This window comes from Cannabis sativa, chromosome X (assembly GCF_029168945.1).
Source record: "Cannabis sativa cultivar Pink pepper isolate KNU-18-1 chromosome X, ASM2916894v1, whole genome shotgun sequence".
NCBI classification, from domain to species: domain Eukaryota; kingdom Viridiplantae; phylum Streptophyta; class Magnoliopsida; order Rosales; family Cannabaceae; genus Cannabis; species Cannabis sativa.
Window position 1 is genome coordinate 46,592,945 of NC_083610.1, and position 16,563 is coordinate 46,609,507.

Here is a 16,563-nt window from a genome sequence, read left to right on the forward strand (position 1 = left end):
TTTTTATAATTATATATTTATTAAAATTTAAAATAAATGATATTCATAATTTTTTTAATTAAAAAAAGAAAAAAAATCAAAATTTATGTTTTTTGTTTTTAAAATTAAAAAATAAAAATGGTTACAGAACACCTTTTTGTTTTTTGTTTTTAAAAACAGAAAACAAAAAGTGATTGCAGAACACACTTTTATTTTCTGTTTTTAAAATTTGAAAACAAAAGTGGTTGTAGAACGTATTTTTGTTTTTCAAAAACAAAAAAATCTACTTTTATTTTTCTGTTTTTAAAATTAAAAAACAAAAGTGTTACCAAACGCAACCTTAATTTTGTACATGTTAAAGTTAGCCGCAAAAATCCTAATTATTTTTTTTTTTTTTTTCACTAAACCAACTCGACCTTACCAATTTTAGCAACATGAAAAAAAGGAGAGATTATTACTCCTTAGGCAATTCTCTTATTTAAACATATATATATGAATTTTAAGCTAAGCTTAGCTAACCCTTCTCACTCTCTCTGCCATGGATCATCATCATCAACACTGCTCTGAATCCCCTCAAACCCTATCCCCACCGCCACCTTCATCCACAGATGACACCACCACCACCATCACTACTCCCACCTGCTGCAAATGCGGCGCCACCGCCGCTTTCAATGCTCCACCGCCATGGTCTGAAATCTCTCCCCCAAACTACCGTCCTATTCGAGCTCCGGCGATAAACCTCCCTCCAAACCAATCTCAACAAGCTATAATCCTCACCCCAGTTCCCCAAGCCCAACGGGTCCCCATTGAAACGCCGCCGTTTCAATTCCAAACCCCTTCGAAGCGAATCCAATCCCCTGAAGACATCCGTAGATTCCATGAATCCTTCTCTGGTAAGAACTTCCTTGGTTTCATCGTCGCTCTCTCTGAATCTGTACGCGGCCGCAAGATTTCTGATCCTGTTCACCATCAATCCCCAATCACTGACTCCATCGTCTCTATTCTTGAAACCCTAATCCAGTGGGTTGATGAAATTCCTCCTACTCAGATGAAATCGCGGTACGGGAACGTTTCGTACAGGGTTTGGCAGGAGCGATTGGTGGAAAACAGCGAAAACCTAATGCTTCGATTCCTCCCCGATGATCTCCGATCTTCAACGGTGGAGATCGTTCCTTACTTCACTGATAGTTTTGGGAATTCTAGCCGTATCGACTATGGTACTGGTCACGAGACCAATTTTGCGGCGTGGTTGTATTGCTTAGCGAGATTAGGATTGATCAAGGAAGAGGATTATGATTCAGTAGTGATCAGAATCTTCGTAAAGTACATGGCTTTGATGAGGAAATTGCAGACAGTTTATTGTTTGGAGCCTGCTGGTTCTCATGGGGTTTGGGGTTTAGACGATTATCATTTCCTTCCTTACATTTTTGGGTCGTCTCAATTGATTAACCACAAGTACATGAAACCCAAATCGATTCATAATGAGGATATATTGGAAAATTTCTCCCATGAGTACCTTTATCTTTCTTGCATTGCTTTCGTGAAGAAGGTGAAAAAGGGTCCCTTTTCAGAGCATTCTCCATTGTTGGATGATATCAGTGGAGTCCCTAACTGGAACAAGGTCAACAGTGGTTTGCTTAAGATGTATAAAGTTGAGGTTTTGGAGAAAGTTCCCATTATGCAGCATTTCATCTTTGGTTCCCTCATTAAATGGTAACTTATCACTTCTGCTCTGTTCTGTTCTGTTTACAGATTTTGTTTTCCCCAATTTGTTTTTGAGTTTTTGGTTGTTTGAGATGAAGGAACATGTCTTATAATACAGTTTTGCTTATTATTAGTTTGTTGCTAATTAATAAGCTTATCTTTAGTTTTATTGTATGTGTGTTGTTGCTCTTATCATATCATCCTTTCATGTAGTGTAGAGTATAGCTTAGGTCAGATTTACTAATGAGAAGTGGCCTTTAATGGAATGAAACATGGTGTGTCCCCTTTCAGTTTTTCCCTCCATTTGTTTTACCCTATCTAAGACATGATTTGGAGAATTTCACCCACTATTAAATAGGTGCGGCAATACGGGTTTTGACATGAATACACCACATGAAAAAAAAAAAAAAAGAGTTAAATACGACACAACCCGCTTACCAAGAATTCAACATAAAAGTTATTTATAATAATATAACTACGTACAAATATTTGTTTTTAGTAATTCTATGTTGAGTTAAAAAAATTCTAAATTACCAATTAAATAGTTAGGTTCCTTCAAAAAAAAAAAAGTTAAGTTCCTTGATAGAAGTCGATTACAAACATAATCTCAACTCAACCATTGCATTCATTGACAATGAATAGGGACCTACTTGCATACTAAGTACCCAATCACACATTCTATATATCTCAAATTCTCATTCACATTCTCTATCTTATATACTAATTTAACCCATTTTTTATTTGTCAGCTGTTTATGTCTGTGGATTGTGATTCATTTTTTTTTTCTTTCTCATGGTTAAAGTCGCCATACTGCAACAATTTTTTTTACTGTTCCAATATTTTTATATTAATTATTCTAACATTGGATTGGGATTGAGATATCCTTTATACAAATTCTTCTCGGGACTTTTGTTTTCATACCAAATTCATCGATGTTGCTTACCAAAACAACTCGATTGAAGTTTCCCAATTGGATTTTGACTCATATGGAGGATAGCAGGGCCTCTATTATTATTATCATTATTACAACAAACCCATTTTATTCTATATATTTCTCTCCTTCAATAGTTGAGGTCCTCAGCTATATCTCTAAATCTTTTACTTGGGTGGCTCTCTGTCCATTGACTTTCTTGGTCTAATCACCGAAAGCTTTACTCGATATTCATATTTCTCCGTTGATTTCTTTATTTTGCAAGTGTTAGATCTAGTATGCCTATGGTTCTGTACACGGTTCCTTTAGTTTTGTATCAATTGGACAGTTAGCTGATAGGAGTTAGGAGTTAGTTAAGTCTGTTATTCTCTTCTCTAGGCTTATGTTAGTAGAGGTACTTCTTCTATAAATACCTCTAATTCTTTACTGTGTAATATCGTTGAACACATTTTAACCATAAGCTACTTTGAGTAATAAAGCTTAAACACATTCAAGTAATTTTTCCCTGAGATTGAGTGATCGTATTCTGTGGTGTGTGTGTTCTCGGATTGCTCTTGGAGACATTCCTGGCATGTGAGATCGAACTTGTTTCAACAGCAAGCTTATGCTCCTTTTGTTAGTCTCAAGTCCGAAACATCTAAAATTTAGTTCACGGCTCTTTGTAAGTGTTTGTTCCCTTATTTGGTTAGAAAATTTCTTTTCTAATTTTCTATACTACTCTCAACTTTACTTTTTACCTTCATATAGTTCAAGTAGAAAACATAATATCAGTTGAAACTTTTCCATCATAAGCTATATTAAGTTGTTCCTACTTGTTATAATCGAGTTATGTATTCCAAATGGTATGGTGTTGGCAGTTTAATGGTATAATTCTTAAAGATAATACTTTATGGGCTCGTTTGGAACGCCGTATTAGGTCGTATTGTATTGTATTGTATTATATTGAATTGGATTATATATCATATTTTTATATAATACTATGTTAAACTTTAATTTATACTAAAATATTATATATTTAGGTGTCCATAAAAATTAATACCACATATAATTTTACATAAAAATATTGTATAAAATACAATTCAATATAATACAATACAATATAATACGACTTAATACGGCGTTCCAAACGACTTTGCATGAATGCTAATCACCTATGTTGTGCCATTATAGTTCTATTGTGTTTTTTCAATTCTAAAGATATTTAATAGCAAACATGGTAAGAATCTGATTGGCATAATCATTATTATTGTTATTTACTTATCTCTAAGGTGGATTGACATAATCTTTAAAGCTTTTTTTTTTTCCCCTCTTCAGGTAGTTGTGCTTGCTCTTTTACACTCCACTCAAATCTCAATATTATCCTGAACGATATAAGCGCACGGGCAAACTTCATTATAAATTCCTAATGACGATTAATACCGGCTAGCAAAATAATGGTAGGAATAGGATCTTACTTTGGTAACACTTTGAACTTGTTTGTATTAGTGTCAATGACGGCGGGATAATATCCTCTATGTCCTGGCGGTGCTTCAATGGCAGCTCTGAACAAGTTCTCTCATTAGTTGGTGTTTGTGATGAGGATGATCACCATGGCAATGATAATGAGTCTTGTTTTGTTATCGAACAAATTATGTTGAAAGTAAAAGAAGTTGATCATTTTCTCATTGTAAAGGTTTCATTCACATGTTGATTAGTTGGATTTGGATAATTCATCATCTAACATTGATAGAGTTTATGTTATTCAGGGGATCTGTCCTTACCATTTTGCCACCTAACTTTTAGGATTTGAATTTGGGTATGATCTCCAATGTAATGTTTACAAGTATGCTAAAATCTTTAGTGATGAATTTTATGAGAACCCAATAGCCTAATGTTTACACACTCTACAAATTAACCAATTCCTCGAGAATGATCAAATAAATGCAATGAAAAATAAATAAAATATAATTATGTATTATGAGTAGTACACAAAAATTGATGTATATTACAATATTCTAACTTATTTTAAGCTTTAGTCTTTCTCATATGACTATTGATATCTCTTAAAACTTTTGCCGAAACCAACAAAAGTCTCAAGTGAAAAATCCATGGTTTGTCAATTGGTCTGCAACTTGATTTCCTTAACGTATGACATTCATTCACTAAAATGGAATTCTATTTCTTTGTTTGGCTGCATTTAAAACTATTGGAATACCATTCTGATGGAAAGACCTTTCTATCATTTTGGTAGAATGACTATTTCATTTTAAAATAGAAGGAAAGACCATTCCGATGCAAGATTTGAAAAAATTTAATAATTTTTTTATTAATTTTTTTTTATGCATTTTAAATCTTATTACATTCCTATTCCAGTTCTCATTCTCATTACTATTTCTATATTTTCATTCCTACCAACCAAACGCCACCTAAAATCCTTGTAAAGTTTGCTCCCACTCGTCTTTAAGAATTATTTTCAAAATTTATTTAAAAATTAAATAAAATAAAAATAAAAAAAATATATATTTGTTAGATATTAGGTGTATATTAGCTGTAAGAGAGTTAGATATTTAGTAGATATTTAGTAGATATTTAGTCTCCTAACTCTGTATATAAATATGTATTATTCTATGAAATCAACACACAATTCGAATCACTATTTTCTACATGGTATCAGAGCATTGTGATTCAAAATTCAAAATTCGAAATTCGAAATTAGGGTTCAAAAAAAAAAAAAAAAAATTTAGGGTTTGAGTTTAGAGTTGTTTTCGAAAATCCTATTTGGAGTGAACATCTTTTCTCACCGCCCACATAGGAGGACTGCCCAGCCGACGATCTACAAACCCCCGAAGTCCGGTCGCCGGATTCCTCGCGCGTGGGGCTCACGCGCCGCCTGAAGCTTCTGCGCGTGGGGCTCACGCGCCGGCGCGTGGAGGCGCGTGTGACGGCGCCTTCGACGGCGTTCTGTTGCCGATTCTTCACTGGGTTCTTCTAAGCCCACTCGCATCTGTTCTAGGTTGTAATTCGCATTTGTTTGTCTTCTTCGTGTTTGGGTGTTCATTCCGTGTTCTTTGTTCTTTTTCTCCGTCCTTTGTGTTTGTTTTCGAGATTATGGCAGAGATAAGATTAGATTCAAAATCATTGTTGTTTCGATGTTGTTCCCGTGATGTCTAAAATCACGGATCATAAGTTGATTGGTTCGAATTATTTGGAATGGAGTAAGACGATTCGACCGTATTCGAGGAGTATTGACAAAGATGATCACTGATCGACGATCCTCCCGAAGAAACAAACGATTCAAGGAAAATATGGCTCCGTGAGGATGCTCGCTTGTTCCTTCAAATTCGAAATTCTATCGATAATGAGGTAATTAGTTTGATTAATCATTGTGAATTGGTTAAAGAACTAATGGGTTACTTGGAGTTTTTGTATTCGGCAAAGACAACATATCTCGCATATATGATGTTTGCAAAGCTTTTTATCGCGCGGAGAAACAAGATAAGTCTCTTATGAATTATTTTATGGCTTTCAAGAAAACATATGAAGAACTTAATGTGCTATTACCGTTTAGTCCTGATGTAAAAGTTCAACAGCGCCAACGAGAACAGATGGCTATTATGAGTTTTCTTGCAGACTCTCATCCGAATTTGACTCGCAAAGTCACAAGTTCTCTCTCGGTTCCGATGTCTCCTCTTTACAAGATGTGTTTACTCGTGTTCTTCGCACGCAGACTACCTCTTCAACTCCTCCGAATAGCGCCTTGGTGAGTCGTAATAATTTCGCACCGAAAGAAACTCTACTCCAAGTGGATTTAAAGGAGGTAATTCACAAGGACCCGATAATCGCACACCAAATTCCGGGAGCATCATGTGCAATTATTGTAAGAAACCTGTGCCACACCAAGTTTGAGTGTAGGAAGTTACAATTTAAGAATCGACAACAACACTCGCCAATATTGCAAGCACTAGTGATGCATCCGACAAATCGGCCCTTATTTCGCCGATGAATTTGCCAAGTTCTCAAGGTATCGTGAAACACTTAAGTCTTCATCTTCTTCTCGTCACATCGCGATTGCCGAATCAGTAACTCTAATGCATGCCTTCTTTCCAAATCCTCAAAATGGGTCATTGATTCCGGTGCCACGTATCATATGACAGTAATTCCCGTCTCTTTTCCACTTTTCGGCCTCATAGTCCCACTTCGTTGTCATCTTAGCCGATGGGTCAACAGCCTTCGTTCTTGGATCTGGCACTATTGTTCCTACACCTATGCTATCTTTGTCATCAGTCTTACATTTACCTGATTTATCCTTTAATTTGCTTTCTGTTAGTCAACTCACTCGTAATCTAAATTGTTGCATCTCATTCTTTCCTGATCATTGTTTGTATGTTCTTGACCCACTTCCGCCAACCTCTATTGCTTGTTCGAGTGTTGCTTCCGCTTTTGAGGCTCATTGTCGTTTAGGTCATCCATCCCTTCCTTTGCTCAAGAAACTGTGTCCCCAATATAGTAGTTTATCTTCGTTAGATTGTGAGTCATGTCGGTTTGCCAAACATCATCGTGTTAGTTTGAGTCCACGTGTCAATAAACGTGCTAGTGTTCCTTTTGAGTTAGTTCATTCTGATGTTTGGGGTCCTTCTCCTATTTTGTCTCAACCTGGATTCGTGTATTTTGTTACTTTTGTGGATGATTATTCTCGTGTAACTTGGTTATATTTAATGAAAAATCGTTCCGAGTTGTTTTCTATATTCGTGCTTTTTGCCGAGATTCAAACTCAATTTAATGTATCTATTCGTACTTTGAGAAGTTGATAATGCCAAAGAGTACATGTCTCGCTCAATTTCAATCTTATATGACCTCTAATGGCATGCTTCATGAAACTTCTTGTGTTGATACGCACCTCGAATGGTGTTGCAGTAACGTAAAAACGTACATCTTCTTGAAACTGCACGTGCTCTCTTGTTTCAAATGAAAGTCCCTAAACCTTTTTGGGCCGATGCAGTTTCCACGGCATGCTTTCTTATTAATCGCATGCCATCCTCTGTTCTTAATGGTGCAATTCCATTTAAAATTCTTTTTCCTAATAAGTCATTATTTCCAGTTGCTCCGCGAGTGTTTGGTAGTGTTTGTTTTGCTCGCGATGTCCGTCCATCTGTCACCAAATTAGACCCTAAGGCACTAAAGTGTGTCTTTCTTGGTTATTCTCGTCTTCAGAAAGGGTATAGGTGTTATTGTCCTGATCTCAACAAATATCTTGTTTCTATTGATGTTACTTTTGTAGAAAATACACCTTATTTTTCATCTTCCACTACTTCTACTAGTCAGGGGGAGGATGATGATTTGTTGGTTTATTCTGTCACATCCTATGCGCCTGCTACATGTTCTGGCGGGTCTCTAGTTCCTTCACCTGCCTCGGTCGTCACCCCCACAGCGTCTACACCTCCACCACTCCCTCGGCCTCCTATAGTGTACACCAGGCGCCCCCCTCCTCCACCTCCTGTTTCATGTCCTGCACCTGCATCTTCGTCATCAGATCCGGAAATCTCAGATGATCTTCCCATTGCACTACGTAAAGGTAAACGCCAATGTACTTTTCCTATTACTTCTTTTGTGTCTTATAATCATCTCTCCTCTTCTTCTTGTTCTTTTATTGCTTCTCTTGATTCTATCACTATTCCTAAAACTGTTCGAGAAGCGATGTCTCATCCTGGTTGGCTTGCTGCAATGATAGAAGAGATGAATGCTTTGGTTGCGAATGGTACTTGGGTCTTGGTTGATTTACCTTCCGAAAACAAAGTGCCATCGGGTGTAAATGGGTGTTCACGGTTAAATTCAATCCAGACGGCACAGTTGCTCGCTTAAAGGCCCGTCTTGTTGCCAAGGGTTATGCTCAAACCTATGGAGTGGACTATTGTGATACTTTTTCTCCTGTTGCTAAACTCACATCTGTTCGACTGTTCATTTCCATGGCAGCTACTCATCATTGGCCTTTGCATCAGCTTGATATTAAAAATGCTTTTCTTCATGGAGATCTTGAGGAAGAAGTATATATGGAGCAACCTCCAGGGTTTGTTGCTCGTGGGGAGTTAGGCGAGTTTGTCATCTTCGCAAATCTTTATATGGATTGAAACAAAGCCCTCGTGCTTGGTTTGGTAAATTTAGTCGAGCCGTTGAGAAGTTTGGTTTGTTGAAAAGTAAGTCGATCATTCGTGTTTTATAAAAGATCAACCTGTTGGTATCATTTTGTTATGGTGTATGTTGATGACATCGTTATTACTGGAAGTGATACTGAAGGCATCTCATCCCTTAAGTCTTTCATTCACACCCAGTTTAACACGAAAGATTTAGGGGAGCTCAAGTATTTCTTGGGGATTGAAGTTACTCGGAGTAAACAAGGTATTTTTCTGTCTCAAAGAAAGTATGTACTTGATTTGCTAACCGAGACAGTGGAAATTGGGATCAAAACCCCGCAATGCTCCAATGAATCCAAATTTGCATCTTACACGTGATGGGAAACCATTTGAAGATCCCGAGAAATATCGCAGTTAGTTGGAAAGTTGAATTATTTAACCGTGACTCGTCCAGATATTGCATTCCGGTTAGTGTTATCGGCTTCATGTCTTCTCCAACAATTCATCATTGGGCGCATTAGAACAAATTTTATGTTATTTAAAAGGAGCACCGGTGACGAGGTATAGTTTACAAGGATCATGGACATACCCGTATTGAGTGTTTTTCTCGATGCGTATCAAGGTGCTCCAAGGTAGATAGACGATCCACTTCGTGATATCGTGTATTTGTTGGGGGCAATCTGGTCTCTTGGAAGAGTAAGAAACAAAATGTGGTATCTAGATCCAAGTCCGAATCGTAATATAGAGCTATGGCCCAGTCTGTGTGTGAGGTAATATGGATTTATCAGCTTTTGATTGAATTTGGGTTTAAGACTTCTATTCCAGCAAAATTATGGTGTGATAATCAAGCTGCTCTTCATATTGCCTCGAATCCCGTATTCCACGAGCGAACTAAGCACATTGAGATTGATTGTCATTTTGTTCGTGAGAAAATTCAACAAGGTCTGATCTCCACAGGATATGTGAAGACCGGAGAACAACTAGGAGATATTTTTACAAAGGCTTTGAATGGGGTGCGGGTTGATTATCTTTGTAACAAGCTGGGCATGATTAACATCTATGCTCCAGCTTGAGGGGGAGTGTTAGATATTAGGTGTATATTAGCTGTAAGAGAGTTAGATATTTAGTAGATATTTAGTAGATATTTAGTCTCCTAACTCTGTATATAAATATGTATTATTCTATGAAATCAACACACAATTCGAATCACTATTTTCTACAATATTATTTAAAAAAATAAAAAAATATTAAATGAAAATAGGTTATAAAATATGTATGTGATGTCTTCCATATGGTATGTGTGAAAAGTCTCTCATTTGAGTGATTTTGTGCGGGTCTGGGTGCATCGTTTTGTTGTTCTGGTGCTATTGTTGTTTGAGTAATGGATTTGCAAGGACTGGAGGACCAATGGGCATAATTGGAATTGGAGGAAGAAGAGGAGATTGGCTTAGTTGCCCCACGAGTACAACAAGAGGAACTGGTTATCGACACTCGTTGGTGTTTGATTGGGAAACTTCTCTTAGGAAGAGTGAGTGATTTTGATGCTTTTCAAAATATGATGGCATTTCTATGGCAGTCCGGAAAAGGAATGTATGTTAAAAAACTGAACTCTAATCTATTTTTGTTTCAATTTTACCATGAGATAGATATTGAGAGAGTGATCACAGGGAGTCCTTGGACTTTCAATAAGAAACAACTTATTCTTCATAGATTGAAGGAAGGGGAGAATCCCAGGAATGTGAACCTTCATTTTTTAGACTTGTGGATTCATATTTATGATCTGGAACATGGTTTTCAGTCGTTGAAGGTGGTTACGGATATCGGAAATTTAATGGGTAAATTTGTGGAATCGGATATTAATAACTTTTCAGCCTTGTGGAGGGAATATATGAGAATCCGAGTAACAATCGATGTTGAAAAACTACTGCGGAGGAGGATGAAAATTTTTCGCGAGGATCGTAGTTGGTTCTGGGCAAATTTTAAGTATGAGAATCTCTCGACTTTTTGTTTCATTTGTGGTATTTTGGGCCATTCGGAACATTTTTGTCCTAAGTTATTTCATACACCTTCCCATTTGATTCAAAAGCCTTATGGGATGTTCTTGAAAGCTAACAGTAGGCGAACTTCTGAAAAAATTGGAGCTAAATGGCTACGGCCAGGTGCTGTTGGAGGGATTTCCGAGAGAGGGGAGGGGAGTTTGAAGCCTGTAACTCCGGTGATGGCAGGGGTGGGGCAGGCGACGGTGACTGAGGAGTTGATTGAGGGATTTGGTGATCGTGGGCTGGCAACTAATTTAGGGGAAGGTGGAGTTATTGCTCGAGATTTGAGGGAAAAATTGGTGGAAGGAAATATAAATGGTGCTGAAGAGGATATCCATGTGAATAATAATAATGATTTTATTGTTTATTCGGACTCTAAAAGGAAAGGGTTGGGGGTAAGAATGTTATTGGGGTGGGCGAGCCCAGTGGGAAAGTTGGGCCAAAAGATATTGGATTAGTTGAAGGAGTTTTGAATTATGTTGATATGGAGCAAGATGAACATGTGTTGGAAGTGGGTCCAAAAAACGAGTTGTTGGCGGGTTCTGGATTCCAGACCCGCCATTCATCATGATTTCTTTAAGTTGGAATTGTCGTGGGCTTGAGAACCCACGGGCCGTTCAATTCCTAAAGGACTTGGTTGTTTAGAAGAGGCCCGATATAATCTTTCTTTGTGAAACTTTATGTAGAAAAGATGTGGTGGAAAGGGTTAGAGCTCATTTGGGCTTTGAGGGTTGTTTTGTTGTGGAAGCCCAATGTCATAGTGGTGGGCTTGCTTTACTCTGGAGAGAACAAAGAATGGCCATGTTGAGAGGCTTTTCAAAAAAACCATATTGATGTAATTATACATGAAGATGAGCTGAGACATTGGAGGTTGACGGGAGTATATGGAGAGCCAAACCGTGCGTTAAGAAGAAATACTTGGGATCTTTTTCACTCTTTGAATCTGGAGTCCCAACTTCCTTAGTGTTTGATATGAGACATGAACAATTTAGGGGGTCAAGATGAAAAGAGAGGAGGCCGAAGCTATCCTAATTGGCTAGTGGAAGGATTTCGCAATGCCTTTGATCAGTGCGGGTTGGTTGATTTAAGCTTGGAAGGTTATCCGTTTACTTGGGAGAAAGGCAAAGGCTCTAGTCATTGGGTAGAGGAAAGGTTAGATAAAGCTTTAGTTTCTCATTCTTGGCTTCAGTTATTTCCTTTGGAAAAGTTGTATAATGTAGAGATTTCAACATCGGACCATTGTCCGATTCTTCTAACACCTGAAGCGTATTCTTCTGGGTTGCATAATCGATCGTTCCGTTTTGAGAACACTTGGTTACGTGAGCCTATGTGTAAAGAGGTTGTTCGGAGTAGCTGGGAAGTAATGAGTGGGAGTGGTTTAGTTGATAAAATTCAAAGTTGTGGTGAGGCTTTGGAAGCTTGGGGGAAGGAGTTTACCGGGAACTTTAAAGACCGAATAAGCCAATGCAAAATGGTTATTCGAAGATTGAAGAAGAGAAGGGATGAGGATTCGGTCAAGCTTCATAAGGAGAAGCAAGAGGAGTTGTTTGAAATTTTAACGCAAAGAGAAATCTATTGGAAGCAAAGATCGAAGCAGTTTTGGCTTCGCTCTGGGGATACAAATAGCAAATATTTTCATAGCCTTGCTAGCTCGAGGAAGAGGCAAAATCACATTCAGCGACTCTAACGAGAAGATGGGGTGTGGGTGGACTGGGAGGCAGGGCTAGGCGGGGTGATGGTTGACTATTTTAATAGATTGTTTGAGGCTTCCAATGTTGATATTAGCAATGTTCTACAAGAAGTTCAACCCTCTATTATAGAACACCAAAATGCAATGCTTCTCAGTATGGTTGAGGAAGAGGAGGTTCGTGCGACACTTTTTCAAATGCATCCTGACAAATCTCTTGGTCCGGATGGGATGAGTCCGGGGTTTTATCAGAAATATTGGGATATTGTGGGGAGAGATGTGATTCGGCTTGTTCGGGATTTCATGGAAACGGGGGTGCTTCCATTCGGTTTAAATGATACCAATCTCGTGTTGATTTCGAAAAAGAGTAGCCCTTGTAATATGGGGGAGTTGAGGCCTATTTCTTTATGTAATGTGGTTTATAAGGTCCTTTCAAAAGTTTTGGCTAACCGTCTAAAGAAGGTTCTTGATCAAGTTGTTTCTGATTTCCAAAGCGCGTTTATCCCTGGAAGACTTATCTCGGATAACATAATGGTCTCTTTTGAAGTCATGCATTACTTGAAAAGGAAAACGAGTGGAAAGCAAGATTATATGGCGTTAAAACTTGATATGAGCAAAGCTCATGACAGAGTGGAGTGGAGGTTCTTGAAGGATATGTTGAGGAAAATGGGCTTTGCCGAGAAGTGGGTGGATCTTGTGTTACATTGTGTTGTTTCGGTTCGGTATCATAATGTCCATGGTGGTAGAAAGATGGGGCCTATTGTCCCGTCTAGAGGTATTCGCCAAGGAGACCCTATTTCTCCTTATTTATTCATTGTGTGTGCCGAAGGTTTCTCTGCTCTTGTAAGGAGATTTGAACGGAACCAGTTGTGACATGGATGTCGTGTTGCTAATGGGGCCCCGAGAGTTTCCCATATGTTGTTCGCGGATGATAGTTACTTGTATTGTCAAGCTTCGGTTGAAGAGGCTAGCCGCGTTATGGAGTTACTTTGGATTTTTGAATTGGCGTCTGATCAAGTGGTAAACAAGGCGAAGTCCTCAGTTTTCTTTAGCTGTAACACAAGGGGGGATGTCCGATATCATATATGTATGGCTTTGGGGATGGTTGAAGCGGATGCTAATAGCTCTTACTTGGGTCTTCCAAACACTATTGGAAGGAATAAGAACATTGTGTTGGGGTTTCTTAAGGATAAGGTGCTAAAGCGAATCAAAAGTTGGGATACCAAATTTCTTTCTCGTGCGGGTAAGGAAGTGTTGATAAAAAACGGTTGTGCAATCGTTACCTACTTATGCAATGAGCGTCTTTCTTCTCTCGGTTGGAGTGTGTAAGGAGATCGAGAGTCTAATGGCAAGGTTTTGGTGGAAATCTTCTTGGAATCAAAACAAGGGCATTAGTTGGATGAGTTGGTCCCACTTGGTGAAGCATAAGTTCGATGGTGGAATGGGGTTTAGGAGTCATCGAGAGTTTAATATTCCTATGTTGGGTAAGCAAGGGTAGCGTCTTATCACTAATCCTAATTCTTTGGTGAGTCGCGTGTATCAAGCGAGATATTATGCTCAGGGAGATTTTTTGAATGCTGAATTAGGCTCTAATCCGAGCTTTATTTGGAGAAGCTTAATGGAGGCTCAAGATGTTCTTAAGGCTAGGTTACGAATGAGGGTTGGGGATGGTTTACCTATCCAATTTGCTCTGGATCCGTGGCTTCCTAGTGATGAGTTTCCAATACCAACTTCTGACTTAACTGCTTACAATGATTTAAAGGTTCATAGTTTGTTTAAGGTTGGAAGTAAGGAGTGGGATGAGGAGGTGGTTCAGGATATTTTTAATGAAAGGGAAGCTGATGTTATTTTGGGAATTCCTTTAGCTATTGGTGATGCTAGTGATTCTTGGTATTGGTTGAAGGAGAAACTTGGATGCTATTCGGTTAAATCAGCTTATCAATTGCTCATTAACCGTGACTCTAGTGTTGAAGGGAGGGATGGGGGTTCAAAGTTTTGGAAGGATTTGTGGAACTTGAGAGTGCCGCCTACTGTTAAAGATGTTCTTTGGAGGGCAGCGGCCAATTATCTCCCAACTAGGAAGAGACTTTTTGAGAGGAAGGTGCCTTTGGATTACATCTGTCCTTTTTGTTTAGTTTCCAGCAAAACCATCTCCCATTGTCTAATTAACTGTGACTTTGCTGCTGCGTGTTGGGCGAAGCTTGCTGTGAGTGATGGGGGTCGGGTTTGGGATTCGTTTAGGGACTGGTTGCAGGATTTAATGGACAAAGCTGATGATGTTAAAGTTGCTCAGGCTGATACTTTGTGTTGGGCAATATGGAAGGCTCCGAACGAATTGGTTTGGGATCAGAAAAGTCGGAGTGTTGATGACGTTGTTCAGTTTGCATTAAGATCTCTTGATCAATGGAGAAAAGCTCAAATGGGTGAGAACTACCCTTCGTTGAATCTGTTATTTCTCAATAAAGGGGATGAGCTTTGGACTAAACCTGTTACTAATGGGATCAAACTTAATGTGGACGCTGCAATTTTTGACAAAGAATGTACTCGATATGGGATTGGTTTCGTGGTGAGGGACCGCAAGGCGGAGCTTTTGGTGGCGGTGGGGTTGTCTCGGCCGGGAAAACCTGCTCCAACTGATGCTGAAGCTATGAGTATAAGGGAGGCTTTGAGTTGGTTGAAGGACAAGTCGTACCAACATGTTTGTGTGGAGAGTGATAGCTTAGTTACTGTGCAAGCTATCAATAGTCTGGTTGAGATGTTTTCGGCGTTTGGTTTAATTGTGAAAGATTGTAAGTCTTTGTTAGACTCTATGAATAATGTTTCGTTAAGGTTTGTTAAACGTTCTGCTAATCGAGCTGCACATGTTGTTGCACGTCAGTCTCGGTTGTTTGCTGATCGTATGTTCACAAAGGATGATGTCCCTTCGGAACTTAAAGTTGTACTTTTGAGCGATTGCTCTTGAGTTAATGAAGTTGAATTTTATTCAAAATAAAAAATAAAAAATAAAAAATATAATAAAATTTGAAATAACTTTTATATTTTTTAAATAATAATATTAGTGTACCAATATAAATGTGTCACGTATACAATAGTATACACATAAACAGTTTATGTTAGTAGTTAACTGTAGAAAATAAATGATATCTTAAATTTGCTAACAATTTAATAGTTTGGAGGATTTTACTGTCAAAATTTGAACTTAAAAATATATTATTAAGTGCAAATAGAGTGATAGTTGAAAGAGTTTAGCCGTAAAAAACTCTAGAATAAAAATATTTATTTTGCATCTATTTATTAACTATTATCTATCGCGTTACTCATTTCATAATAAAATTAAATAAAATATGATAAAGAACACAACTAGATAATATAAAAAATTTAGGGACAAAAATATTAATTCAAAATAATAAGTCATATCTAAAATATATTATTGATTAGAAAATTTACTTGTATATGTACTATTTTGATGCATATAATTTTATTTTATTTTATTTTATTTTAAACCCTTAAACCCTTCCTTGCATATAATTTAAGTGTGGATAATATTGCTTAATTGCATATAATATGATATCATTTCATTAATATTATATATTGGAATTATTTTTTTATTTGAAGTGAGTTATTATTTATTATATAGTTATTTTTAAGGAGAATTATCCTACATAATATTTTTTTAATTTTTTTTTTTTTAAATTTACAGTTTGGGTTTCTAAAATAGTTGCAGCGCTAATTGAAATAGAAGTTTCTATACGATTTTTTGTTACAATTTAAGTTACAAAATACAATAAATGTGTTTCTGCATAATTCCATAAAAATACAAAAAAGACTATTTTGAAGTGTAAAATAAAAAAAAGGTCCTATTTTTAATTTTAATTATAATTTTAAAAAAAATTAAAATAGTCATGCAAAGAGTGGCTATATTATCTAATTTCCAAATCATTTAATTTTTTTAAAAAAAATAACTTGCAAGAAAACAAATTGAACGAACCATTATAATATTAGTACGATAAAAAAAAATATTTTTTTTTTTAAAATATTGTGAACGCATGTAGTTCATCTTCACAACTTTCTTTTGGTCTTTATTATTATTATTATTATAACAAATCATTCGTTTGA

General features: G+C 37.2%; 2 protein-coding genes across 3 annotated transcripts; both read left to right on the top strand.

Moving 5' to 3' along the window:
- Positions 1-397: 397 nt before the first annotated feature.
- On the top strand, positions 398-4,472 carry LOC115698652 (uncharacterized). 2 transcript variants are annotated; one of them, XM_030625785.2, is made up of 2 exons: positions 398-1,692; positions 3,929-4,472. In XM_030625785.2, exons 1-2 carry the CDS (start codon positions 518-520, stop codon positions 3,930-3,932), a joined length of 1,179 nt encoding a protein of 392 aa, XP_030481645.1. In that variant the 5' UTR covers positions 398-517; the 3' UTR covers positions 3,933-4,472. The 2 variants fall into 2 exon arrangements, with proteins under 2 accessions (XP_030481645.1, XP_030481653.1); XM_030625793.2 differs by lacking the exon at positions 3,929-4,472 and having other exon boundaries at positions 452-1,946.
- A 7,267-nt stretch (positions 4,473-11,739) lies between these two features.
- LOC115695649 (uncharacterized) lies at positions 11,740-12,447 on the top strand. The gene has a single exon (XM_030622707.2). It carries the CDS (start codon positions 11,740-11,742, stop codon positions 12,445-12,447), a length of 708 nt encoding a protein of 235 aa, XP_030478567.2.
- The last annotated feature ends 4,116 nt before the right edge of the window (positions 12,448-16,563 follow it).

Coding starts and splice junctions, on each gene's coding strand:
- LOC115698652 (XM_030625785.2), top strand. CDS start 518: ATGGATCATCATCATCAACACTGCTCTGAATCCCCTCAAACCCTATCC.
- LOC115695649 (XM_030622707.2), top strand. CDS start 11,740: ATGAACAATTTAGGGGGTCAAGATGAAAAGAGAGGAGGCCGAAGCTAT.